The sequence below is a fragment of the Cornus florida genome, unplaced genomic scaffold (assembly GCF_030987335.1).
Source record: "Cornus florida cultivar Cherokee Brave unplaced genomic scaffold, ASM3098733v1 CherokeeBrave_3.0.0_Hap2_Chr06, whole genome shotgun sequence".
Taxonomy (NCBI): domain Eukaryota; kingdom Viridiplantae; phylum Streptophyta; class Magnoliopsida; order Cornales; family Cornaceae; genus Cornus; species Cornus florida.
In genome coordinates, this window is record NW_026775576.1 from 90,715,325 (window position 1) to 90,742,458 (window position 27,134).

Genomic DNA, 27,134 nt, shown 5'->3' on the forward strand with positions numbered 1-27,134 from the left:
ACATGAATGCTTTATGATATGTTGTGTTGCCAACCTTTGAGTGTAGCTGATAAGTGTGTAATACATGATAGAATGAACAATGTTCAAGTAGGCTTGGTGGTCTTTTGTCTTTTGAATGCCTTGGACTTACCCAAAAATAAGAAAAAAAAAAAAAGAAAAGAAAGATATGGGTTAAAATGGTTATGCACCAATCTCTATTGAACTCATTAATTCAAGAATGGGGATTAAATGATAATCAATTAGAGGTTAGTAGATGTGTTTAACTTCCACCACTTGTACTTTGTGTCTGTATGATCTCGGTTGAGTCACAGAACAACATTTTTAACAGTTCTACAGCAAATTAAAAGATCAGCAAACTATACTTGAATTTTGCATTTCTGCTGTCAGTGTGCCATTTACTATAAGCCATTCAGTCACAAGACGCCAAGGATCATATAAGCTTTGCATATTTTTTGCTCCCATTTCAAACAATGACTGTGAAATAGTGTATAAGAACATCAACTATCAATATCACATCCTTTTATGTGTGTGTGTGTTTTTTTTTTTTTTACTGGATGGAAATTCAGCCTTCGATACTTACGGGGGAAAAAAATTCAGCCTTTAATAAATATCAGCAATTTATAGCACATAGTGCTTGCATTGATAAAATTGGATTAAAAAAAATATCATCGTTAAATTGTGTGAATTAGGTCAAATATCCAGGACAAATATGGTGGAAAATGGGAACATTCCGAGAATATTATAAAATCGGACATCTTAAATTTAAACTTGGTTAAAATGCATGAAGAAAGTAATGATTAAATAAAATTGAAATGTTAAAATATTTTTTTTTTTTCCATTTTGTTAGGGCATTCCACTCATTTCAGTTCAAAAGCCCGGGCTAAACAACATAACGGTCTAGGAAGCGTCAATTTTGTTAGAGAGTACTCCTCTTTTTCTAATAATAAGCAAGCTTGGTCCAATCTATTTTTCAGCTTGTTTTTTTCACGTGCTTGTTCTCTTAATATTATTATGGTTAAAGTACAGTCACATTCCCTGAGATTTAGTAAAAGGATACTTAGAGAAAATTTACTTATAGGTTCAAAATAGACAAAGACGCGCTCTTTACATGAAAAATTGACCAAATTACCCTTTGACAGTTTGGGAGATTTTTTTAACTTTATAATTTAATAAATTGGACCAATTGACCCTCGTGAATAATTTATGCATTAAAAAAAAAAAAAACTTTATATTGTTCACTTCTTTTTTTTCTTTTCAATTTTTTTTTTTTTTTTTTTTTGTTATTTACTTTATAAATGTCCCAACTTAAAAATATAGACATCTAAAATGATTTTTTGATTCAATAAATATATTTCAAATAAATTATATTTTGTTATTACTTCTTTTTTTTTCTTTTTTATTTTTAAATTACGATATTTAATTCTTTTATCTAAAAAAATTAAACCAATCTCTTTTCTTTAAAAATAAAAAATATAGTACCAGTATAACTTCATGTATCTTAAATTACATATCAAATATTATGCATTTCCCAACATAAAAGAAAATAGGTACCAGTATAACTTTATGCATCTTAACTTTATGCATGCCTTTGTTTTTTTTTTCCCCCTTTGTTTTATTATTATTTTTTTCCCCTTTTATGTTGGAAAATGCATAATATTTTAAAAAGCATAAAGTTATACTGGTACCATTTTTTTATTTCTAAGGAAAAGAGATTGGTTTAATTTTTTTAGATGAAAGAATTAAGCATCTTAAATTAAAAATAAAAAAGAAAAAGAAAAGAAGTAATAACAAAATATAATTTATTTGAAATATATGTATTGGATCAAAATATCATTTTAGACGTCTACATTTTTAAGAAGTTGAGACATTTATAAAGTAAATAACAAAAAAAAAAAAAAAAAAAAAAAGTGAACAATATAATTTTTTTTTTTTTTGGTTACTTTTTTTTTTTATGCATAAATTGTTCATGAAGGTAGATTGGTCCAATTTATTAAATTGTAAAGTTAAAAAAGTCTCCTAAACGGTTAAAGGGTAATTTGGTCAATTTTTCATGTAAAGGGGGTGTCTTTGTTCATTTTTTAACCTTCAGGGGCGTGTCTTTATCCAAAAAATATGTAAGTCTCATATGAATATCGTCTTGCAAAATCACATGGGGTGTGACTATACTTTACCTGTTATTTTTAACACTACACGATTCGATGACAATCAGGTATCATCGCGTGTCAAACTGTGTTACGAGCGAATAGAATTATATGAATAGTAAATTATATTAATTTCAATGAATGAATGAATGGTGCACTCAAATGGACTCCATAAATGGTGCACAACCTGCCTGTAGTTTTGATTTTAGTGAAAGCCCAGAATCAAAACACCCACAGCCGTATAATCCTAGCCAACTTTACCCAACCCTTTTTATTGACTTGGCCCAACCTAAGACCAATATAAAAGCTCAAAATATTTGGATTTTTGAATCCCATGGCATTCGCGTTCTTCACCTTTCTTCTACCATAACCATTGAGCATTTTAGAGAGAGAAAGTGAGAGACCGCTAACAATGGCAGCCAATTCCGGACGATTCTTCTCTCTCCTCACCCTCACCGTCGCTCTCTTCTTCGCCACCACCACCACCGTCGCCGAGATTCGATTCAAAGAGATCCGCTCCGATGACCGATCCACCATCCCCTTCGACGAATTCGGGTTCACCCACAACGGTCGTCTCGACCTCAACGTCTCCCAAATCTCCCTCTCAAACCCTAACCCTCACATCCGCACCAACCCCGACAAGGTCGGCTTCTTCCTCTGCACCCGAGAATCCTGGATTCACGTCGTCGATCAACTCCGGGATGGCGAAATCGCTTGCCCTATCGATTCCGATGTCGTTAAACAACTCTTCGCGTTCAACCAGCTCAACGGCACCGATCGAATCAACACCAGCTTCAAAGTCACCGATTCGAATCAATTCTCTCTCGTTTTCACCAATTGCGTTCCCTTTCTCCGAGTCTCGATGAACGTCCAATCTGCTATGTACAATCTCGACGCCAAATCAGGCCATCGCGATTACTTGTCTGCCGGTAAAACAATTCTACCTTCCATTTACTTCGTGTTTTTCTTGATCTATGCCACAATCATCTGTGTTTGGCTATTCATTCTTTACAATAAACGATTGTCGGTTTTCCACATCCATTTCTTCATGCTCGCTGTGGTGACTTTGAAAGCTTTGAATTTGTTGTGTGAGACCGAGGACAAATCGTTTATCAAGAGGACTGGTTCTGCCCATGGATGGGACATTCTGTTCTATATATTTAGCTTTTTGAAGGGAATTACATTGTTCACTTTGATTGTGTTAATTGGGACTGGCTGGTCATTCTTGAAACCCTATTTGCAAGACAGGGAAAAGAAGGTTTTGATGATTGTGATACCACTGCAAGTTGTTGCAAATGTGGCTCAGGTGGCAATTGATGAGAGTGGTCCGTATGGGCATGACTTGTATACTTGGAAGCAAGTGTTCTTGCTTGTTGATGTCATTTGCTGCTGTGCTGTTCTGTTTCCGATTGTGTGGTCGATTAAGAATCTGCGCGAGGCGGCTAAGACTGACGGGAAGGCTGCTGTGAACTTGATGAAATTGACATTGTTTAGGCAGTATTATGTTATTGTTATCTGTTACATTTACTTCACCCGGGTTGTGGTTTATGCTTTGGAGACGATTACTTCGTATCAGTATCAGTGGACGAGTGTCGTGGCTTCTGAATTCGTTACCCTTGGATTTTATGTTTTCACTGGATACAATTTTAGGCCTGAGGTGCACAACCCTTATTTTGCACTTGATGATGAAGAGGAGGAAGCTGCAGCTGAGGCATTGAAGCTCGAAGATGAATTTGAATTGTAATTTCTCCTTTTGGTGATTGCAGAGCTGTGATGGTACCTGTACCATGCCTGAGGAGATGGAACCGTGATAGAGCTAGCAAGTTCAAAATAGGAATTCAGATACCAGATGTTTTAATTTTTTTTATATATTAATTCATTAACTTTTTGTTTAACTTACTTACATAATGAGCAATCTCTTTCAATTTTGCTTGTGCTTTCCTTGTTTGATTTTGTGAATACTGACCGGGAAAATTACTGTTATGAAAGAAATTGCTCTGTTCATCAATTGGCAAATTGAAAATGCACCATGCAAGCTCTCTTGCTTCAGTATTTTTTAAATGATTACATTTAATTTGTTCTTCATAATTGTCATTTCGCAGTTCATTATGTATCTGAAAATGGAAACTTATAAGATGGTCGCCAGTTCAGGCATAATGCTTAATGTTTTGTATGTTATCTGAGCTTGTGAGTTGTGAATTCGGGGGCATATACTTTTTTTTTTTTTTTTTTAGGAGAATAAAGCAACTGATATATATAATAAAGATAAATATGTACAAAGTTGGGGCCTTAGCCCAATACATGACTTTAAGTAAAAGTCCACTACGCAAAATAAGCCCAAAAGGGAACATAGGGCACAAAATCAGCCAAATTAACAAAAGATGAGGAACAATAACGGTTAATAACCGTTCATTGAGCTCATCAAAACCATAATCCGGTATCCAAATTAAGGACTGCAACCTCGCAGCTTGTCAATCTGACGGATGGGAAGGGGGTCTACAGCATGATGGAGGTAGATTCCATTCAAGTAGAATTCTCCTCGAAACAGTTGAGTCACTAAGGAAACCAAATTGAAGAATTGAGGTGATAGAGGAGTTAATCTTGGCGAGAACTACTCTCTGTGAACAATTCTTTTTCTTAAAAATTCTGCTATTTCGTTCTTCCCAAGTATGGTAAACCACCAAGGATAGGCAAATTTTCCTAACCATGTTTTGTGGTGAGTTGGACTTCCACATGTGACTAGTAAGCATAACCAAGTTGCTCCAATTTGTGATTGCAGTTGAGAAGTGGCATTTGTCCTTGATATATCTCCATATTGGCGAAATGAAAGGGCAGCTGAAGTAGAGGTGGTCTTGTGATTCCGGAGAATTAGAGCATAATGTACACACATTTTGGTGCTTAGTCATTGATTTGCTGTCAAGGGTAGGCAATCTACATTGAAGTGCCAACCACAAATTAAATTTCATGCGAGGTATAATTGGGGATTTCCATACCGGGTTATACCATGGAACCTTGCAAAATTGACCTGCTAAGAGGGCTGCAGTTTGTCTGAAACAGTAGTGTCCATTGGTTGATGCAATCCAGATCTTCTTGTCATAGATAGCAGGACATGGAGGCTGCATGTGAATTAATTCTGGGATTTGAGCAGTGATGGTCTGAGGGAAAGACCATGATGAGCTGCCAATGAATGGCTGAAGTTTGGCATTTTCATTGATACCTGCAGCAGTTAGTATAGATGTAGAGAATCTGGTGCAAAGTGGACCTCCAGGAGCCCAATTGTCCCACCAAAATGAGGTACTAGCTCCATTCCCAATCTTATGCTTAATTAGTACCTTCTATTACTGTGTGCATGCTGTTTTTGGCATTTGCCTGCAGAGATGATGTGACTAAAGCATGGGTGATAGGATTCAAATTTGAAATTGTGTTCAAACCTGGCCCCACCATGGTAGTGTCTTCTGTGCCGTTGGAGGAAGAGGTGGTGGTTGTGGTGGCTGTTGTAGGAGGCTGTTGCAGGTGGCTGATCTGTGACTTGACCTTGGCAAGCTCAGCTTGGGGGAAGGAAAATGTGAGTGAGGCTGTCCAGATATTGGGGATGGAATTGGTGGTGGGTATATTTGTGTGTGTGTGATTGGAGGTGCTATTTTTTTGAGGATTACTTTGGGTGTTTTCAGCTTTGGTGGTGGTATGGTTTGCTTGGTCTGCAGTTGTGTGACAATTGTGTTAGTGGATTTTGGTTGATGTGTTGGTTTGGATAATGATTTTGGGAGGTAGGTAGGTGTGGTGCTGTGATGATTTAGTGGAGCAAAGGGAGGTTTGAGATGGTTTGCAATTGGGTTTTTCAGTGATGGAGGTTGGCGGTGGTTGGGGGCTTTGGGCTTGTAGAGAGCTTTCTTCATGGTAAGTTTGTAAAGGAGTAGGAGCTCCGGGGGCATATACTTTGTTTTTAAAATAGCAAGAAGTAGCAGTCTCGTGAGACCAAATAGGTTACAACTATTACGGGTTACAAGCTATTAGCTATTATTTGTGATTCCTCTAACTCTTCGGTTTTTGATAACTCCTTCAAAATGTTCTCTAATGATTTTACATTGCACTTATATTTCTCTGACTTGTTGAGCTTTGGTGGAAGCTTGACTGTTGATTGAAATATATTTAGATGTATTAGACAATTCCCTTCACCATTATTGTTCTAAAAAGTAAAGATTATAAGATCTTTATAGCATGGACAGGCCACAGTTATGAGATTTTCAATTTATCGATGAAACAAAACACTTTTATATGACTCGGGCATCTTTATTCTAGATGTCATCACTTCAATCATGGTTATAAATCCGGTTTCTGTTCACCTACTTTGTACTAGAAAAATGCTGATATTTTTCATGGTGTTTTGATACATTTTGAGACATGTTGATGGGACCTGTTCAACACTCCTATCTGCTTGAGTTGTGGTCTCTCCTGTTTCCTAATGTTTTCTATATACTAAAGCTGCAACATGCTTCTTGATTGGGAAAAAATGATTTTAGGGGATGTTTGCCTTCAGAATTTTAGTTTTGCCACTGAAGTTCAATAGAGTTGCCCTGATCCACTTACTTTAGGATGATGTTGCCTTGGCTTTATTGGGTGGTCAATTAGAAACATAAATCACACACGCACCCACACTAAATCTCGAACCCCTCCCCTTCTCTTTGAGGGTAGGGAAGTTAGGGCTAATGACCCTGGTAAAAATGTTGTGAACTTGGCAAGATGTTTGCAACCGAAAAAAAAAATTAGGAGAAATTATTACATGATCTGACTAATCACTAGTTGATACACAAGCAAAAAAATGAATAAAACTAACGTATTTATTTTTGTGTTGGCTAGTAATTATCACGGGACAAATGAACCATGTAATAATTTCTCAAAATTTTGATAAAGAAAAATATGTTAATTAGAGTAATAAACCTAACAAAAAAAACAAGTAGTACTTCACATAGAACGTGCAAGAGGTACTCATTCAAAGTCTAAATCTTCTTTTAGGTTGAATTGATTGGGGAAAAAAAAAGAGAAATTAGTATAGACAATGATTTAGACTTTGAATGAGTAATGAAAGACTGAACATTATTGCCGTTACTTGAAAATTTTGAAATCACATATGGTGGTCCTCACAAGATAGAGAGAGACGAAAGGAAGTAAACCAGGGGACCATGTGGTCACTTGGACATAAAAGCCTATTCCAACCACATTCTTCTTCTTTAGAGGGCAAATTTGAGAGGGGAACCAATGGATCCCCACCCCACTCACGTGGTTTTACTAGTGAAAATTATTTTAATCCGCACATCATGAAAGTCTTTAATCGTCTTCGGATAAGGATATGGTCGCACAGAAGAAGATCTGAGTTCTTCATCTTTCTTAATTTTATAACTTGAAGCATATCTTGATCAAACTTTTTATAATTTTAAGGTGTTTGGTCATTTGTTCGCTTGAATTTTAAGAGTGACATTAAATGATTAGAATAAATGCAAAGAAATAAGAACAACACTTTTTGCAACAAAGCACTTTTTTTTTAAGTATTAATTACAAATTAGTGTCTTTCAATACTTTTTTTAATACTAACTAACTACTAATTGAGTATTGAAGTTATCAAACAACAACTTAGTAGCTCTAAGACAATTTTCACCTCTAATCGTGCTCAATCTCGGATCTGAATTGTATAATGCTTCTAATGTGGAAACGGTCTAGGATCTAAATTGAATTAGAAAATGTCATTATTCGGCTTTTAATGAGTTGTTATGAATATGCTTAACCTTTGATTTTATTTGCATGAATAAATTGTTTTTAAGTTTAAATTTATGTTTTCACAATTGATTGTTCAAACCTTTATTGTCACACCGAATAATCTCTTTCGAAGTTTTTTTTTTTTTTTTTTTTTTTTTCAAGTGAACTCAAAATTTTGATCTATGGATTCAAGAAATTTCTGTTGAGAATGAATTGTTTGGAGTTGTTAACGGTAATAAAGTTTCAAATTTATTTTTTGTTATTAAAAATTCATCCAATAATATAATAATTTTGGTGATTTATGGGATTGAGACTTGAGAGAAGGAGACTTAACTGAGGTGTCTCGAGTGCAACAAGTGTATCGTGAGTCCACAACAATAACAATGTAATTATTTTAAGAGTAGTGATACTCATATCGAACACTTATAGTGAATTATCTAACCAAATAATTTTTAATTGATTATTTATACCAAATACAACTAAAGGGAGGGATTTATTTCCTTATTTGTTGCATAATTGGCCAATTAAAAAAATAAGTCTAGCAATTCAGTGTAACTATTCACTACAAGAATTTTAAAAAATTACAATTTTGTGTTTAGTTATATATATATATATATAAACAAGTATATGCTATATATAGTCATTAAAAAAATACTTTTGACGATCTTCATTCCATCTTATTAGATAGATGAAGTGGACCACATGCAATACTTTTATTTTATTTTATTTTTGAAATGTTTGGAAAGGAAGAATTCTTTTGATCAAGGGACTTTTGATACATGAGATTACAAGTTAATTTTGAATATGTGTAATCACAATAAATCACACATATTATTTAAAATTAGATATTTTTGTCCCTTGTAAAAGTTAAATTAGAACGTCCAAATATACAAATTAACTCAAAATATTCCTTAACCAATAAATTAGAGATTATTGGCCCCTCATCTCAAGTCAATTATCATGGTTTTGTTTCCATTTCCATTCATATTAGTTAATTAATGCAAAATGCTCCTAAAAAATCCTACTCATAAAAGAGTCATGAACTCCACTTATTTAACCATTAAATTGAGACAATTTATGGAGAATAGTAAAAAATCAAATGAATTATTTAATATATCTTTTAATTCTATAGTTAAAAAGGGGAGCTCATGAGAGGGTCCTCTCAAGAAAATTACTCTTAATTAAATTATTAATTTGATACCAACTTATTTTTTGTGCATTTCTAGGTTTTGGGTTACATAAATTTTCTTATTAACTATATGATATTTTAATATTTGTTTGAAAGACGTAATTTACATTCTCTACTTTTAAAATATATTCTTTGACATCATAATCCTCTTTGTCTTTATCTTATATGAATGGAGCATGCTTTTATGATTTTTTTTCATATTGTACACTATGTTTTCTCTTAGATTTAATTTTTTGATATCTTTATCAATTTTTTGGTCCGTGTCTTTGCTATTTGCCCATTAAACAAATAACTCGTCCTCTTTTTACCGGCGCATCATCTTTGTCTATGTTCACAATATATTCTTAGAGTTAATCTCAATATTTTCAATATATTAAATATCTTATGTGAGTGCAGGGATGTCAATCAATTACCCTTGTCAGGACGATCTCACCCCTATTAGGACGAGTTGGGATCATCCTAATAGATCATATTTGAAAAAGTCAAACTCGCACCCACCCCAACTAGTAATATGGCTATAAATAAATTTTTTTTTATTAGTTAATTTTTTTTTTTTTTTCATTTCTTATGATAATTTTAAATTTTAGCAACATTCTTGTTATTCTGATTGTTAAATATCTGACTATACTTGAATTTTTTTCCCTAAAAATTATCTTAAATTTGTTTAAATTTGAATTATTTTTATTAAAAATATGTAAATCAAATCTTCCAAGACCCCGAAGTGGGGCAAGTTTGGGAGGAAAATATATATTTGTGAGAAAGGGGTGCCCTATTCCGAACCCGCCCCGATGACAAACCTATGCGTGTTTAGTTGGGGGATTCAGAATCATTTATATTTCGTGTTTATTGTTCAAAATGTTGTAAAAACACAAGCATGCCCTTAAACACAAGAAATTATTAAGTGGTATACAAACCAAATATGTCGGCAATATTCAGCTTTTTGATTGCATGGTGCCCGACTTGGTAAAAAATAAAAAATAAAAATTGGTAGGTAACAAAATAATTTTAAAATTTTGTAAACAATGTTGAACCTTATAGCATGAACGGAGAATGTTAAACGGCTTTTAGTAGATGTTTACAGCTTTTGCGTTTACAGAGTTAGGCTATGTGGTATAACAGGAGGCACAAAATAAATAAATAAAAAAGATAATATTAGTTAATTACAAGAGAGAAGAAATGAAACGAAATGATAGTGTTAATTCTTATTGTATTTGGGCTGGTCATTCTTAACATTTAATCATGTTTGGAAAAAAAAAAAAAAAAAAAATACAGCCATTTTAATAAATTTACAACTATACCCTTTTATGTTTAAAATATAAATATATAGATAAAAAGTGGTAAAACAAATATAAAGATTGTGTTAAACATCATTTAAGGCAAAGTGACAATTTACAATTAACAATGAAAAATGTTAGAGAGAATAAAAACATGCCCATGACTCGAATGGTATTTATATTTTGTTTTTAAAAAGACAAAAGTAAATTTAATATGATAAAAGTTTCATTAAACTTTGTAATCCTTTCCTTCCATTTTCTTTTGTTTTTGGAAGAATAACAAAACTTACGCAGGTGAAATGGGGTATGACATATATATATAAATGTCAAAAGAGGAAGATAATTTTCATCTGTATTCATTAAATATATTTTAATTATAAAAAAAAAATGGTTTTTATCTAACACATTTGAATAGAATAATTGTTGTTGACAAAGTTTTTGTGGATTTGATCAATTCAATAACAAGCAGAATTTCACAAATAAATGTCTTGATAATGCAGTCATAATGGTTTTTTTTTTTTTTTTTCTTCTTCTTATTTATTGTGAAATTTTGGCAAAGATGCAAACAATGTTATATTTTTTTGCCTTAAAAAACAGTCATTTCTACATTATTACAATATTTATGTTTATTAATTAACAACAGTATAACATAAAAATTGCTTATGTTTAACCCTTAAACGATAAATGAAAATGGAAGTGATTATCAAACTAGTCTTTATTTGTTTAAAATTTAGTAGGGTTAGAACTGGGAAGGGTTTTAAGTATAACTTTAGCTCGATCACCCTCACGTGTAAAACATTCATCCCGAACCCAATTATTGCCCTACCTTCAACTAGGGCTACAATTTAGGCGGGTTGAGCGGGTTTGAGGTATAACTTGAATTCAACCCACTGTGTGAAATGCTAAACACAAGCTCAATCATAACCCTATCTTCAACCCTAGTCCAACCCATCCTTCTACTTTAAAATTCAGGAATGTAACTCGGACTTAGATTTCGTATTAAAAATTCGGGTTACTCATCGGCTAAGCTTCACATTGAAAATTTAATATGATATTAAATTAACTTTAGATTAAATTACTCTTAAAAAAAAAAAAAAAAAAAAAAAAAAAAAAAAAAAAAAAAATTGTAAATTTTTAATAAATTACAAACTAATTCTTAGAAAATTAATTCTTCAAAATGTTAACATACAATAAGTTAAGAAAAAAGGTAATCATAATTTAAATATTATATATAATGTATTTAAAATTAAAAATATATGTGAAAATAATATTAAAATTCAGGTTAGAGTTGACTTGGGTTGCTAGCATCTCAACCCAAGGCCAACCCTAATTAAATTTAGGTGGAAATTTTTCGACCCAAGCCCAGCCCTAATTGTAAAATATGATTGTCCAAGCTCGTGAAAATTTGGGTTAGGCTTGGGTTGCCAAACCTAAGTTGCACCCTTACCTTCAACACTAACTACCAAACCCGACCTCAATTCATCATTCTACTTTTAAACTCGAGTTGGTAACTCTGGCTTAGATTTCAGGTTAAAAAGTTGGATTAATTCGGGTTACTATGGCCAATCTATTTGCTAAAATTTTAAATGTGATCTTGAATTAATTTTTGATTAAATTACTCTTAATCAAAAAAAAAAAAAAAACGTATTGCAAATTTTTAATAAATTACTAACAAATGGTTAAAAAATTAATTCTTCTGATGTTAACATAAAATAAATTAAGATTTAACAAAAAAATTTGAAAAGAAAGAGGTGATCATAATTTATTATATATAACGCATAAATTATGATCACCTCTTTTTTTTCAACTTCCTTTGTTAATATATATTTATATATCAACCCAAACCTAATCCTAATTATGTTTGGGTTGAGATTTTTCAACCCAGACCTAATCCTAATTGTAAAAATGATTAGTCAAACTCGAAAAAAATCGGGTTAGGTTCAAATTGGGTTTGAGTTGCTCAACCCAAGTTGCATCCCTAAAATTTAGTTTATTCGGGATTGAAGTGAGAGAGGGAGAGGAAATCACAAAGGCTCTGTTTAGTTAGATGAAAATAGCAATAAAATGAAATAAATAGAAAATGAGAAGAAAAGTGAAATTGTAATGTTTATAAATTGTGTATATATTTGTGATGCAAATAAAAGGAAAAAGGTGGGATTATTGGAAGTGATGGGACCACCACTAACCCATTTGGTGGCCAAGAGACCATAAGCTGGTCTTATTCTTTCTCTCTCCCTGCAGGTTCTCTCTTCCCCTCATATTTCACCTCTTTCTTTTTTTCTTTTGAAAGCAAACTTCATTCTCAAATTTCTTCCTCATCTCTTGGAGTTTTTGGGAGCCTTTTGCGGCAAAACGAAGAATACAGCGAGATTTACGTGTGAGTACAAACAATTTTAGTTTTTAGCCTCCCTTAGGATTTCGAATTTGAGACCCATTTTGAGGGTTTTTCTACAAATTTGAGGTATATGTGTTCTAATGTATGAATTCTTGTAGTTTTGTGAGTTTTTAACTTAAAGTGAAGCCTAGCATGTTTAATTAGTGCTAATTCTTGCAGGGAATTGTTTTAAATGATAAGTATGGAATGTATGTGACTACTTGTTAATTGTTTTAAAGTGATTTAGCATGTTTACATGTTTATATGTAATTGAATCCATATTTTAATGCTAGTTATGCAAAGTTAATATTAAATGAGAGCTCCATCATGTAGTTTATAAATTTGTCCTGTATAGTATGTGTGAAAGTTATATGATTGGGTTGATAAATTGAAGCACAAGTATTCATGCATTCATTGGGAAAGAGAAAGGGGAAAAAAATATTTTCAGAACAAACGAAATTGTTTTGGGGAAAATATTTTTTAAAAGTGTTGCGAAAACCGGACTCCTATGAGGCGCCTAGTGGTCTGTGATATTGGTGTAGTCTAAAAGGGAATGTAGTTGAATTAATTAGGCCGGATGCGACGCCTTTTGTAATGCCCCTAATTTTAAAAGGATAGTCCTGGCATTTATTTAATTGTTTAATCTTTTATTTAATTGTTTAATTGTGTGTTATTCTATTAATTGGTTATTTTAATTGTGTGTTTCTTCCATGGTTATTTAAATTTGATTTTTGTTTTAATTAATTGATTAAATTGTTTTGTTTTCTTTTATTAAATTATTTTAAATTAAATTGTTTTATGATGTTTTATTTGACTTAATTAATAATTGGTTTTATTTAATTAAATTGGTTTAAATTAGGATTGTGTTTTCTGTATATTCACGTATTAGCCGACATAGGTTATAACTTAGGTTATTCTTGGGCCAACTAAGTGTTGCATTAGGGCTCAAATTATACAAGGATTAGGGTTGGATTACTATGCCTATATATATGACCTTATGTGGGTTTAGAGTTTGAGAAAAAATACATAAAACTCTATTCCCGTATACAGTGATACAGAGAGTTGTGAGAGCAGAGAAACAGAGAGGGAACTTGAGCATTATACAGAGAGGTTCAAGGAAGGTTGGACGGGGTGTTTTCTGGGTTGAACCAAGAGCGTCGGAGGAGTAGGACGGTAGTCGACGACGTTGACGGACAATTCAGAGACGGAGGTTTAGAGTTTCAAAGTCTGAAACTCAAGGCAAGTCTCTATTCCACTCTATCTCTTTAATCTGTGTTCTGTACATGCTTAGAAAGACTCCAGGGATTAAACCAACATTTAAACGGATTAAATAAATGTTAAAATTTAGCTTGAATGCATGTTTAAACTGTAATAAATCTCGTGAACCAAACTGGTGCAAGTTCTTAAAGTTTCTGTGATTTGTTGCATGCCGTTCTTGAGTTTAAGCTTGGTTTAATTGGGATTATTGTTGCATGTTGGGGGCTTTCAAATAAATCTGGGACATTAAATAAACACCAGAACAGGAGTTTAAAATACTATAGAGGCTCTGGACTTCGCCGGAGGCGAAGAAGACGAACAGGTTAGGGGATGCGGCTCTCAAAAGAGGAGAGCCGGCTCACCAAAAAGGGTAGAGCCGGCTCTAGGACTTGTAGAGCCGGCTCTACATGGGGTAGAGCCGGCTCCATATGAAGTGGAGGCGGCTTCACTAAGGGGGGAGCCGGCTCCAACTTTCTGGAGCCGGCTCCAACCCCTTTTCTTGAGGTTTTGCGTGGTTCTGGGTCCGGTTTGGCCTGTAAGAAGGTTTCTAGGTTGGTTCAGGGAATGTGGATGATCTGTATAATTATTCCAGAGATGTATAAACTGTTGGGAAGCATGTTGATGATATTATGTTGAAGTATGCACAAAGATAAGGTTCAACATTAAACTTGGTTAGGAAACAGTGGATGAAATGATTGCAACTAGTATATTGTTCTTACTGTTTTCTGAAACAATTGGGGTACTTTGTCTAAATTAAAGACATTAAACATGTCTTAACTGGGTACAAGTATATAGTTATTTATCCGGAAACATAAATCTATTTAGCTGGAATTAATTGATGATTACCTTTTTCCGTTGATTGCATTAATTATGGTTCTGTTTGGAGGAATTAAATGTGCAGTTTTATTTCATGTATTTAAATGACTGGAACTGGGATTCTAAAGTTGTTATTGGATGAATAATTTAGTTATACACATGTTAAACTGTAATTATGCAAATTTTGGAGTATGGTTGATTAGTATCTGATACTGTTTTCATCAACTGTGTTAACTGGAGGAGCTAAATGTACAGTCTTTTCATTTATATCAAGAACTGTAATGGGATATCTAAATGTTATATTGGATGCATAAATTGGTTGTGTACATGCTAAACTATATTTATGTTTATTCTGGGATGTGGTTAATAAGTAATTATACTGTGTTATTAACTACGGAAACTGGAGGATGGTATGCGCCGGTATGGGACGGTGTCGTACTAGGTATGGATTAGTTCAGACACTAAGCCCTACCTAAATTTGGATTAAGGTATGGATTAATCATAAAGATTAAGTCCATCACCAACATATGTCATATCAATTGGGAATTGAATGATCCACTATGGTTTCAAGATTGATTTGTTATACATATATCAGACCACTACACAGATGGATGGTATTATGTATTAGGAGGAGTACGGACTTTATATATATATATTATATGGTGCCGTGGTATGAGCTTGAGTCTCATGACCATGGTTAGGGCGCGTATATCACCTAGGATGGATAACTGGACATAGGTGTTGTTCCCTGGTAGGTCTAGGTACTCATGCCCACCCTAGGGTGCGTATTCGCATGTTGCCTTCTATTCAGGCTGAGACAAACTTACTGGACTAGCGAGCGTCCTATAGTGTGTACTATATACTTATATGGACTACTCTAGATATTGTTGAGTCTTCCTATGATGTATCTGCGTATCGGATTACTGTTTAGATTGTAGTAGATCAGGACTTGCATGTGGGCCTGACCCACTTCTTTATTTTTCAGGTGTTCGTCAGTTCCAGGGTTAGAGCTTGGACGTGCAGAGCAGATACAGATATTCATTCCTCCGATTATGTTGGAATTTTCTCTATGTTAGCTTTGGATTTTACTTTTATTATTTCAGTATCGTTGGGAGAATTTAAATAAGGGGTCCAATGGATGGATTCCCGAGTTGTAAACTTATGGAGTTTTGGATTATCAGGTTTTAAGTATTTAATTATAAAGGATTGTATTTCTAGATTCTTTCAGCTTATTATTATTTTTCTTTCGTATTTCATCTTGTATTCTGTGTTCGGTTACATATTAATTGTTTGACATCCCTCGGGTTTGGGCCTGGGCCTGATCAACCCCTGTCTCGGATCTGAGGGGTATCACACCTTTAAGGTGCCTTGTGGTCGTGGACAGTTAACCAACCTTCCTCTCGTGACGCCTTGGAGGTGCCTTCGGTCGGATTACACTAATGGTTTGGTTGTTGAAATGGAATTGTTTCAGAAGTGGGGAGCAATATTTGCATAACATTGCACTTCATGACATTGTGGAAAATTTGTGGTTGGTTGACATTTGCTAAATACTTCTTGTTGTGGTTGAGAATATGCATTTCCCATGGTATGACCCTATTCCTTTTTGCCCATTCTTCGTGTGAAATTCACGGGGATATAAGAAGTGTGTTTTAAACGCTTCCTACTGAGTTTATGTTCACCCCATTATTTTTTAACATTTTTCAGGATACGGAAAAGAGATGGCGGACGACGATCCACCACAAATTTAGACGAGATTGGCGATCTATTTTATTTTCCTATCTTTTGTATTATAACTCTAATATTTTGTAAATGTAATCTTAACTATTTTGTGAAACTTTAGTTTAATTAGTATAATGTTGTAAGTTATGGACTTTTAAATTTTAGCTACATTTTATGGACTGTAACTTGAAGTAACTAAGGTATATTCCTTGTTTGGATGAGGTGGAAGAATGGGATTTTTTTTATATGCATGTAAACATTTTGGGAATGTGATATACTATTTATATTGTGCGTTGGGACATGATAAATTAGTTTTAAGGCCCAATGAGGCCATTGTATTTTTATGTATTTCAACAAGTTGTAGATGGACTTTTTCTGCGGAGATCATGCCGAAATTTTATATATTTTATTATTATTATTTTAGTATCTTTTTGGGTCGTTACAGAAGTGAATGAAAAAATAATTATTTTCTAGTATGCATTTGGTTATGATGAAAATTTATTCAAGAAAATTATAATAAAATATCATATTATAGTTTAGATATCTAAATTGCCTTTATTTTATGTAAATAGTAAAATAATAAAGAATTAATTAATAGTAATGTATATAAAAAAAATGATGGAGTTTTCAATTAATTTAAACCTTGCAAACTATTATTTATTTTATTTATATATGATGGAAAACAACTAAAAATGTAACTCAAGTTAATTAAAATCCTATTAATAATAAAGTTATTGTTGAACTGCAATTTTTTGAAACCCAGTATAAAAAAATGTGTTTTTGGTCTCCAAATATCGATGAAATTGTTTGCTAAAATAATATCAATGAAGTTGTTGAGTAAAATAAGAACACAAAATAAAATATGATGCTTTCTCGTGAAAATAAATTTTTTTTCGTATTTTAGAACTTTTCCTCTTCTATCTAATCAAACTCCAAAAAAGTTTTAAATGTTTCTATTTCCTTTCTTTTCATGTCGATTCTATCTAACTAAACAAAAATGAGAGGAGAACTTCCCATCCTGTATCACTTATATAAAAAATAAATATATAAAATTATGAAATATATAATCTATATCAATTGCAATTTTAATCTTATTTTCCTTCCCTGGCTCATCATATGCCTTTTCTTAATTGTCATCTCATCACCTTTGCCTTTATCTCATATAAATGAGGTCCGCCACATAATTATCTTTTTTCATCATATGAATTATATTTTTTTCATTTTTCATTCTTTTGAATTGTATACCACATTTTCTCTTAAATTTAATTTTTAGACATAATTTTTAATCACATTATCTTACGTACAGTCGGTTTCTTTGTCGTTTACCTTTGACAAACAACTTTTCCTCTTTTAACTAAGTCATTATCGAGTCTGTATTGAAAATGGTTATACCAGCTAAGTATACTTTCCCTAATTTTATCATCTACAATCATTATATCTAATATTTTCCTCACACGCTTATTATTTATCTGATATTTTCTAACTACTTCTATCATTCAACATAACATGAATGCGCTGTACTTTCGTGTCTTTTTCAAAACCCAACACTCCGGTTGCATACAACATTACTAGCCTAATACTATTCTATAAAAATTTTGTTTTAATTTATTTGGTATTCGTTTGTCGCAAAGGACACCACTAACTATTTTGTCCACACTGCTCTTATCTTATTTACTGTATCACCATCTATCTTCATCAAATCTACTTAACATACATTATGTTTTACTTTTACTAATTTTTAGGCCTCTTGATTCTAATAACTTCGTATTTCTAATTTTGTTGCTGAAACTTCTTTTGAAGTATCTATTAATACTATGTCATTTACAAATAACATACTGGATGGAATGTTTTCTTTAATATTTTTTTTATTATTTCGTTTGACACTATTACAGATAGGTATAGACTCGATATCGATCTTTGGTGTAGACCCACTTTTATAAGAAATTCACTAATTTTTCCACATGTACTTTTAAGTCGAATTAATATCTCATTATACATAATCTTGTATAAGATTTGTAAATTTTACGTTTTCTTTGTAGAGCTCACCACGTCCTTGTTTTATTAAATCTATGGCTTCATACTGGATCAACCTGCATAATCCAAAGTGGTTATAAAATTTTGTTGTTTCGTCATCTCTGCCAATTATCGTTCCGGAGATTGATATTTCTTCATCTTTACTCAATTATAGTTCTCATAATTTTATTATATGATTCATTATTTTAATTCTTTTATAACTTTCACAATTTCATTGTATTGATGTTTCTCTTATTACTAATGGCAAAAATAAAATAAAATTGCAGTGCAAACCAAAAAGACAAAAATAAAATCCACTTAAAATGAAATAAAAATTTAATAACTATGACTGCAATTATCATAAAACACTTAAAATTAAAAATTTTAAAAACAATCAAATACTACTTTGGTTTTATTTTATCAAACATCTCAGGTTAAAAGAGAAATGTGAAATATTCAAATTATAACTTGGAAAGAGAATGAAACAAAACTAAAGAAAAGTATATGAAGACTAGTCTTTTTTATTGAAGATGTCATAAATTTATAATTAATGAATGTATGTTTACACTAATAAAGAATCAAAACTAACTAATTGATACTTGCCCTTTTTATAACCAATAAAATCGAGTCATTAAAAATACACGTCTGTATCCTTCTCCAACACTAACTACCAAAAAAATCTCAAAAACTACTTTGATTTTATTTTATCAAACATCTCAGGTTAAAAGTGATGTGAAATGTTCAAATTATAACTTAAAAAGAAAAGAAAACAAAAAATTAAAGAGAAGTAAGAAGACTAATTTTTTATTGAAGATGTTATAATTAATGAAGGCATATTTTACACCTATGAAACACCGATATTTTTACGAAGGAGCTGTACCTGTGTTGTACTTGTGTCGAACATTTTATATACGTGTCTATAAATAAAAATTAATTTTATTATTTTGGACACTTCGCTGACACTTTTTAGATACTTGATGACTTAATTTCATTTTATAAGTCATTTTAGAACAACTCTTAGTATAGAAATTATAAATAAATTAAAATTTTATAATACTATTATTGAATAGATGTATAAAAATAAAAATAAATATTTATATTTATATATAGTTATGTTCATGCCGTACTCGTGTTGTACTTTTTAAAAAATTTACGTGTCATTCGTGTCGTATCGTGACCAAATCTGTGCTACATAAGTTTACACCTATGAAGCACGGACACTCCTCTCAGGGGTCCCCTACCAGTGTCGGATACGGACACCCGTGTTCGAGGCTCTGACACGTGTTCGACACTTCTGTGAAGTGTCCAAAAATTATTTTTTATTGGACACGACTCGGACACGGGGTGGACACGGCTCAGACACGCGGGGGGACACGGCGGGATATATTTTGTAATTTTTTTTTTAAAGATAAATGGGATACCTAATTAAATTTACTAATTTTAAAAGTTTAAAAGTAAAATTTTAAAAAAATAAAAAAAATCTACAAATAACAGATTTTTTTTTTAAGCTACTTGAACAAGACTTTGTGAAAGACTGAAAGCATATATGTTTATTCATATACATATTTAGCTCATTATAGCTATGTCTCTTCTGCACATTTTCGTTTGATAAACTTTATTTTTCATTTATTTTCTATTTTGTCTTGTCTATGTTTTTCTTATAACAGAAATGAAATTATTGAAATTGGTCATGTTATTTGTTGTTATTTTATTTGCAATTTTATATTTATATATATCTGTTTGTTATTAGGAAAATGAACGTGTAAGGTTCTAGTTATTATATTTTGAATATATAATTATATATATATATATATATATATAAATTTATAGGCATATTCGCTGTATCCGTGTCCTATTTTTTTAAAATTTGCCGTATCACCGTATCAGTATCGTATCTTACTCGTGTCCTGTGTCCGTGTCTGTCTCCGTGCTTCATAGAAAATAACCATAACTAATTGATAAATACCGACCGAATTTTCCACCAATAAAATCGAGTCCTTACATGATACTCACCCATGTCTATCCCCTTCCCCAACACTAACTACTACAAAATCCATGTCTATCCCCCTCGAGCACAACTACAAAGTTTCAAATTATTTCTTCGAAAAACCCACCCAATCTCTGTCTCGTCACATCTCATTTTAATTGTTGTCGAACAGTATCCTCACGCGCTTTTACTCACTTGTTGAACGCTAACCATGCGATCATTGATAGAGTGGATCACGCGCAGAGTTATTTGTCTATACTAAAAGGAAACGTTTAATCGAATTAGTTAGTGTTTAACACATCATGCGTGGGCAATGGCCCTCCGTCTCAATCGAGGCAACCCATCGTCTTAACGACGTCTCCAAAGGTCAATAACGCCATTTGACAGCTATCTATGTGCTGTCTTTTTTACTCGTACTTTGTCCACGTTAATTTCTGATCACGTTAATTAGTTTTGTTGTGATCCCCATATGTATCTTGTTTTTTTACTCATACTTTGTCCAGGTTAATTTCTGACCAGATTAATTTGATTGTGATTACAGTTTATGTTAATTTCTGATTAATTTGATTGTGATTACAGTTTATTTTTCAATAACTATGAAAAATATATGTAGTTACACAGTCGTATTAATTCCAGTGCACATATGTGTTTTAAAAAAATTTGTTTCAGTCCCTCACCCTTCGAACTTATATATAAATATCCTCGTGTTTAACGGACGATTGTGATGGTTACAAAAATTTAGTTTTTAGAATTCTCCCTAAGCATATAATAAATTTAGTATTATTCTAAAATCTTATTCAATCTACTAATTTCTATCAATCCTTCGATATTCTATAATCATTAATCTCTCTCCAATACTCTTACTTTATTAATATTAAAAGTCCATATTATTACTGAAATAAAAAAATATATAAAGCATAAAAGAAGAAAAATGATGTGTGGTTCAATATTTAAACAAAAAAATTTATCATAACCTAATATATTCTTATTCCTATTTTTATCATTTTCATCTTTTTTCGTTGAATTTTTTAAATGAGAAAAATAAATTATATCCCTACCTTTACAAATACGTATTTTTCACCATATTCTACTAACTATGATACCAAATAAAATGTAGCAAATAGAGAGATGTTTGTTAATATAGTCAAATTAACTAACGTTATGTTTGGAGGCGTCAAATCGTCACTTTAGATTTAAAATGAGGAGAAAATTAGTTCAAATTTTATATAAAATTTTATTCAATTCCAAATTTAATATGCTAATTCAGTACTCCAAATTCAATATATAAGTAGATGCTATTGATTTTAACATAATCAAAATTTAGTAAATAAAATGGGGAACAACCATTTTCAACCTATTGTATATTTGTACCTTTGTTTTCAAGTGCACATCAAATAAATGAGATGGAGCCTAACGTGAATCATTTCTCAAATATTTTAAAATAGCACATTGTTTCATATTGGATAGCAATTTTAAGTCTTTGCACCCTTATTTTATTTAAATTATTGCTTTCAATTGATTGGGAAGAGAGGTAGAGTCATAAGTCACACAATCTTTTTCAACCTTGTCGCTCTTACGTTCTGAGCACGTACGCTCCGCATGTGTTTTCGCTCAAACTCTTTATGTTTATGATTTAATTTTGCTGTTCTCACGCTTTCACTCTCAAATTTGTTTTCGCTCTTATTTAGGTAAAGTCTTTATATCTTCATAATTAGAGACTTTTTACTTATTTCCAAAGAACAAAGACCTTTAAAACTAACGAGTTACTTATTTCCAAAGAACAAAGACCTTTAAAAATAATGAGAAATTAATTGAGGGCCGAAAAAAGGTGCTCCTCGTATGGGAAAAAGGGATGGGTAAGATCCTATGTTTATGTTATTCGAATAAAAAAATGAAAAAGTTTGGTATGGGTCAAGCTTCCATGCAGAAAACGATAGATATCTCAATTATGAGGGAGGGAGGGAGGGAGAGAGAGAGAGAGAGGAGAGAGTATGCTTTTACTGTTTTGTCTAATAGAATGGTGCGAATGTTGGAGGCATGGAAGCAAAGCAATGGCCGAGGATGGCGGCAACATCCCCCTTACAAATACCCAAGCAACATTAACCCCACAACCCACACTACCACTATTATCCTATCTATGTTCAACCCAACATTAGCTAGGGAGAGACATTATGATATTTGATAGAGAGAGAAAGTGATACATACATACATATAGAGAGAGAGACTAGTGCTTTGAAAACCTTAGGTAGGGGGCAGGCTTTATTGCTTTTTTGTGTTTGTGATTTGATTAGACCAAAAAGGTAGTTTTTCCCCGTTTAGGGAAAGTAGTTTCTTTGAGTATGTGGAAGGAAATAGTTAGTAGCAGTGGGTTTGGGCTTTCAGACGAGGCACCACAGACCCTATTGAAGTCGCGAAGTAGTGAATCATCCCCTTCCAACATGATGAGTCATGATCATGATCTTCATGATCAGCGCCGTCCATTTGAAACCGTAGTAGGTGATGGTACTGGTGGCTCCAAGCCCATGACTATGAGCCCTATATACCATTATGCTGATGCTTCTACTACTAGTACTGGCGCTGTTGCAAGGACTGTGCAGCCTTTGCACACCACTTCCACTGCTATTTCAACCCACTCCCCTTACAAATCCCCAGGTGTGCTATACTCTTTTTTCAAGTCAAACCAAATCAATATCATTTCATTTCATATATATATATATATATGTATAGGTTAAATCTTTCTTGGTAAGTGAAAAATTGATGTGGGTTTGTTAGAGTTTTTGAAAAAGAAATATGAGATTAACTACTAAAGTGGTTTCTGTGATTTTTGTGTAGCAGCAGATATGGCGGCAACTTTGGGGTATGCTTTTACAGCAGCACAGTGGAAGGAGCTTGAAAGGCAATCAACGATCTACGAGTACATGTCGGCCTCTGTTCCTCTGCCTCCTCATCTACTCTCACCCAACATTACCGGGAATATCTCTCCGTACTCTCACTCAAGCTGTAACTACCCTCTTTTTTTTTCTTGTCTATCTTTATCTCATCGTATGGATATATATTTTTCATTATACTATGTGTTTTTCTAATTGACGGTATGTGATTTGATGTATAGTACTGGGTGGTGTTTCAAATTTCAATCTGATATTTGGGGATAATAAGGATCTAGAGCCAGGAAGATGCAGGAGGACAGATGGGAAAAAATGGAGGTGCTCCAAAGATGTAGCGCCTAGAGCGAAATACTGCGATCGTCACATGCACAGAAGCAAGCCCCGTTCAAGAAAGCATGTGGAAGTAGCTCATATCGTCCCTTACAACAACAACCAGGACAATAAAAATATCCTCACCACCACCACCACCACCACCACCTCCGCCACCACCAACAACAACAACAACAAGAAGACTCGCCTGAATCCCACAACCCCTCCACTCCTGCCTAAGCCTCCCATGGTTCACACCAAAATTTCCCCACCTCAGCCTCAGCTTCAGCTCCTCGGATCCACCATTCAACCAAATGACACCCCTCGCTTTTTCGATGAGAGTTTGTCTGCTTCCTCTTCCAAGGAATCAAGCAGGTGGGTCTTTCATATATCTTTCGGAACATGTGCTTCATTTGAACAGGTTCTAGATTGGGGTCAGAAGTTCATTTGCAAATTGATTCGATTAAAATTGTCCATGGCTTATCTCTATTTTTCTTCATCTAATGATTTGTATTTGCAAATTGAAGGGGGTTGGATTGGATGCTGGAGGGTGAGATGGTGAGAATGGGTAAGTGCTCAATTTTCAACACTAGTGCCAATGCTTTCCAGCCAGTTTACAGCGATGAGCTTACCTATCAAAACAATGAGCCTCTGAGTTTGTTTCCTTTTCCAAATTTTGGAAAACCTGGACCATCCCAGAGAAACAATGACTCTTCTTTGTTTCTCCATCCCGATCCCATTTTGTCCTTACAAAATAAGGCCCAAACAGATCCCCCAAGAGCTTTCATTGACGCCTGGTCAAATGACAACTCAAACACGAACACCAACAACACAAACCACTACTCTGTTTCTTCAGGCAACATCTCGCCTTCTGCTCTCACTCTGTCCATGGCCATGGGAGCCGGCAACCTAACGCCCTTTTCTCTCACTCTGTCGAACGCCATGGGAGCCGGCAACGCCGTGGACAAGGAATTGGGTAAGATCCAGATGGCCTTGGGAGCTCCGGATTTGCAACACAACTATCAAATTGGAGGCAGTGTCAAACAGCCCCAAATGTCAAGCTGGTTGAATCCTCTGCCTTGGGAGGCTTCCACACCGGGAGGACCACTCGCCGAGGCCTTGCCCATCTCGCTCACCATTGGTGGCCGGAGCCCAGCCTCTCCCTATGCATCTAATGGCGATTCAATTGGTATTCCGGCGACCACTGTTTCATCCCCATCTGGGATTCTTCACAGGACAATGCTATCGTTTTCTGATAGCAGTGGCTGCAACAGCCCAACCCTTGCACCTCCATCTGCACCGCCTGAGTTCATCAATTTCCAGTGGTTGAACTAGACCAATTTAGCATCTTTGTTTTCAAGTTGTTTGTCACTCAGATTTTGTTTGTTTTGGTTTGTTAACTTTGCACCTTTGTTTGTTGCTTTATTAATCTTCCTTGTGAATCCAAACTAGTAAGCTACAGTAATCTACTTTAAGATTTAGTGCCCGTTTTTTCCCCTTAAAAAGTGCACTATATGTTTAATTTTTTAAATTCGCCATGTTATACTGTGTTATTGTGTATGCCCAGTCTGATTGAATTGGACATGTTCAGTCATATCATCGATATGGCATGCTCGCTTGACCAGTATCTACTTGAGGACCGCTCTTTCTATCACTTTACAAATGCCAAATGTCATCTGCCTTTAACCTAAGTAAGATTGTTTCATTTTGACCTAAAAATCACAATCACGGATTTTAAATTGAAAATAAAATACGAAAGTGGCGCGACTAAATTCTTTTTCACAGAAGATAGTTTTTAGTGTGTAGAGTGTTGAGAAGGATTTAATCAAACATGTTTGATTTGGAGGGTGGGGAGGGCAGCCATTAATAGAAAGTGCAGTGGCCCCTCTTGTCGTAAAATATGTGAAAAATTAGCTGGAATAGTGCTCGACCACCCCTCCGGCCGACAGTAGTAGGAGACAGATAGATGATTGGATTTGCTATCCGTGATATTTTTATTGAAAGGCTACCTACTGAGGTTGCTTTCTCGCTTCCAACTTTTCTTTAGAGGGGTTGGTTGATGGAGATATTTGAATTTACAGTATCACTGTCTTTTTTGTTTATTTTACTTTTGTGACAAATGAAAATCTATAAGATAAAAGAGGTAAATAAGAAAAACTGAGTTGATCGGTGGTGAAAGAGACCTGCATGATCCAATAATCCATATTAGAGAAAAATAGAATTAAGTCTAAAATAAGTTAAAATTGTAAGAAAATATATGGTCAATTTTATGATGTAATTAAAGTTAATATATTGGTGTTAAAAGAATTAAGAAATAGGATTATATGTAATAAAATCAACCTTAATAATTGGGATGAAACACAGTTAAGTGAATTTTTGTAGATAATGACATAACTGGGGTCTGAGCGATATATATAGTTTACAAGAGTTTGAAAGAGATCTTAAAATAAAATAAATTTAGGAAAAAAATTTAGAAAATAAATAAAGAGAACTTGGGGTCGTGTTGCCAACAATTATCCATGAGAGCCATGGAGAGAAGTCCAAAATTTTGAAAGTGAGAGCTGTGACTTTAAAGACCCAAAATTTGGTGGAGGCCAGTTTATATATATATATTGTGAAATTATTATTATGATTTTAACAAATTTATAGGTGTGAAATTAAAATAAAAATTCAGTGGGCGCGTTCACCCCGACTTGGCCTAGGTTAGGTCGGCCCCTGGTAGGCTTTGTTTTTGATAGGCTTGAAAATTGAATGACGTTCCATTTATTCTAACTGATTCAATGGATAAGGTAATCAAAATTGTGCTGAGGCTTATAGTTATTGCTATTTTTGGCGCAAAAACAAATCTGATTTCATCTCATTTTTCCACATCACAACTTTAGGTTGATATTTTTAATGAAATCCAAATTTAGATTTTGAAACAAAATACCGTATATTTTTTTGTTTTATTCTTTGAACTTACGAATTTTGCAAGATTGTTAACCTAATTTAGATTTGGAGTTGACCAAAAGGCCTCTCAATCCAAAATTCTTAGATTGCGTCGAAACGAACTTTTAATTAAGGCCGTAACTCGAACGAGTTAGAGTTAAAAATTCAATTTAATATATAAAATGTTAAACTCGAGTTCAATATGAAAAGATCAATATTGAGAGGCTAACTTGCACTCTGACATGGAGCCATAGCTAGTTTTATTTTTTATTATTATTATTTTTCTTCAAAAATTTGGATATTCAACCTCTATCACTAATTTCCATGCTCATTACTAATTATGTTCAACTTCAACTAGTGCTAGTGCTAGCCATACAATATGTTTTAAAAGAAGGATTTTAATCTATGAAACCCAAGTGAATGAACAAAAGAGGATAGCATTTATATTGAAAGACATTGAAACCATAAAGCAAAAACTATTGAAAACATCT

General features: G+C 33.3%; 3 protein-coding genes across 3 annotated transcripts; 2 read left to right on the plus strand and 1 right to left on the minus strand.

Annotated features, from left to right (window-relative positions):
- Positions 1-2,435: 2,435 nt before the first annotated feature.
- On the plus strand, positions 2,436-4,075 carry LOC132315018 (protein CANDIDATE G-PROTEIN COUPLED RECEPTOR 7-like). Its single transcript, XM_059813774.1, has one exon. It carries the CDS (start codon positions 2,554-2,556, stop codon positions 3,883-3,885), a length of 1,332 nt encoding a protein of 443 aa, XP_059669757.1. The 5' UTR covers positions 2,436-2,553; the 3' UTR covers positions 3,886-4,075.
- Positions 4,076-4,612: 537 nt separating this feature from the next.
- LOC132314569 (uncharacterized) lies at positions 4,613-5,585 on the minus strand. Its single transcript, XM_059813415.1, has 2 exons — positions 5,474-5,585; positions 4,613-5,358 (listed from the first exon to the last, which is right to left on the minus strand). Exons 1-2 carry the CDS (start codon positions 5,583-5,585, stop codon positions 4,613-4,615), a joined length of 858 nt encoding a protein of 285 aa, XP_059669398.1.
- LOC132314570 (uncharacterized) lies at positions 5,584-25,351 on the plus strand. The gene is made up of 5 exons (XM_059813416.1): positions 5,584-5,745; positions 22,813-23,173; positions 23,357-23,521; positions 23,631-24,090; positions 24,243-25,351. The coding sequence occupies exons 1-5, from the start codon at positions 5,584-5,586 to the stop codon at positions 25,048-25,050; spliced, it is 1,956 nt and encodes a 651-aa protein (XP_059669399.1). The 3' UTR covers positions 25,051-25,351.
- Positions 25,352-27,134: the final 1,783 nt, after the last annotated feature.

Excerpts from the sequence above, each read along its gene's own strand:
- LOC132315018 (XM_059813774.1), top strand. The coding sequence starts at position 2,554 with ATGGCAGCCAATTCCGGACGATTCTTCTCTCTCCTCACCCTCACCGTC.
- LOC132314569 (XM_059813415.1), bottom strand. The coding sequence starts at position 5,585 with ATGGTGGGGCCAGGTTTGAACACAATTTCAAATTTGAATCCTATCACC. Across the intron at positions 5,359-5,473 it reads CATGCACACAGTAATAGAAG|GTATCAATGAAAATGCCAAA; the intron begins GTACTAATTAAG and ends TAACTGCTGCAG.
- LOC132314570 (XM_059813416.1), top strand. The coding sequence starts at position 5,584 with ATGGTAGTGTCTTCTGTGCCGTTGGAGGAAGAGGTGGTGGTTGTGGTG. Across the intron at positions 5,746-22,812 it reads TATTGGGGATGGAATTGGTG|ACCAAAAAGGTAGTTTTTCC; the intron begins GTGGGTATATTT and ends TGATTTGATTAG. Across the intron at positions 23,522-23,630 it reads TCCGTACTCTCACTCAAGCT|TACTGGGTGGTGTTTCAAAT; the intron begins GTAACTACCCTC and ends TTTGATGTATAG.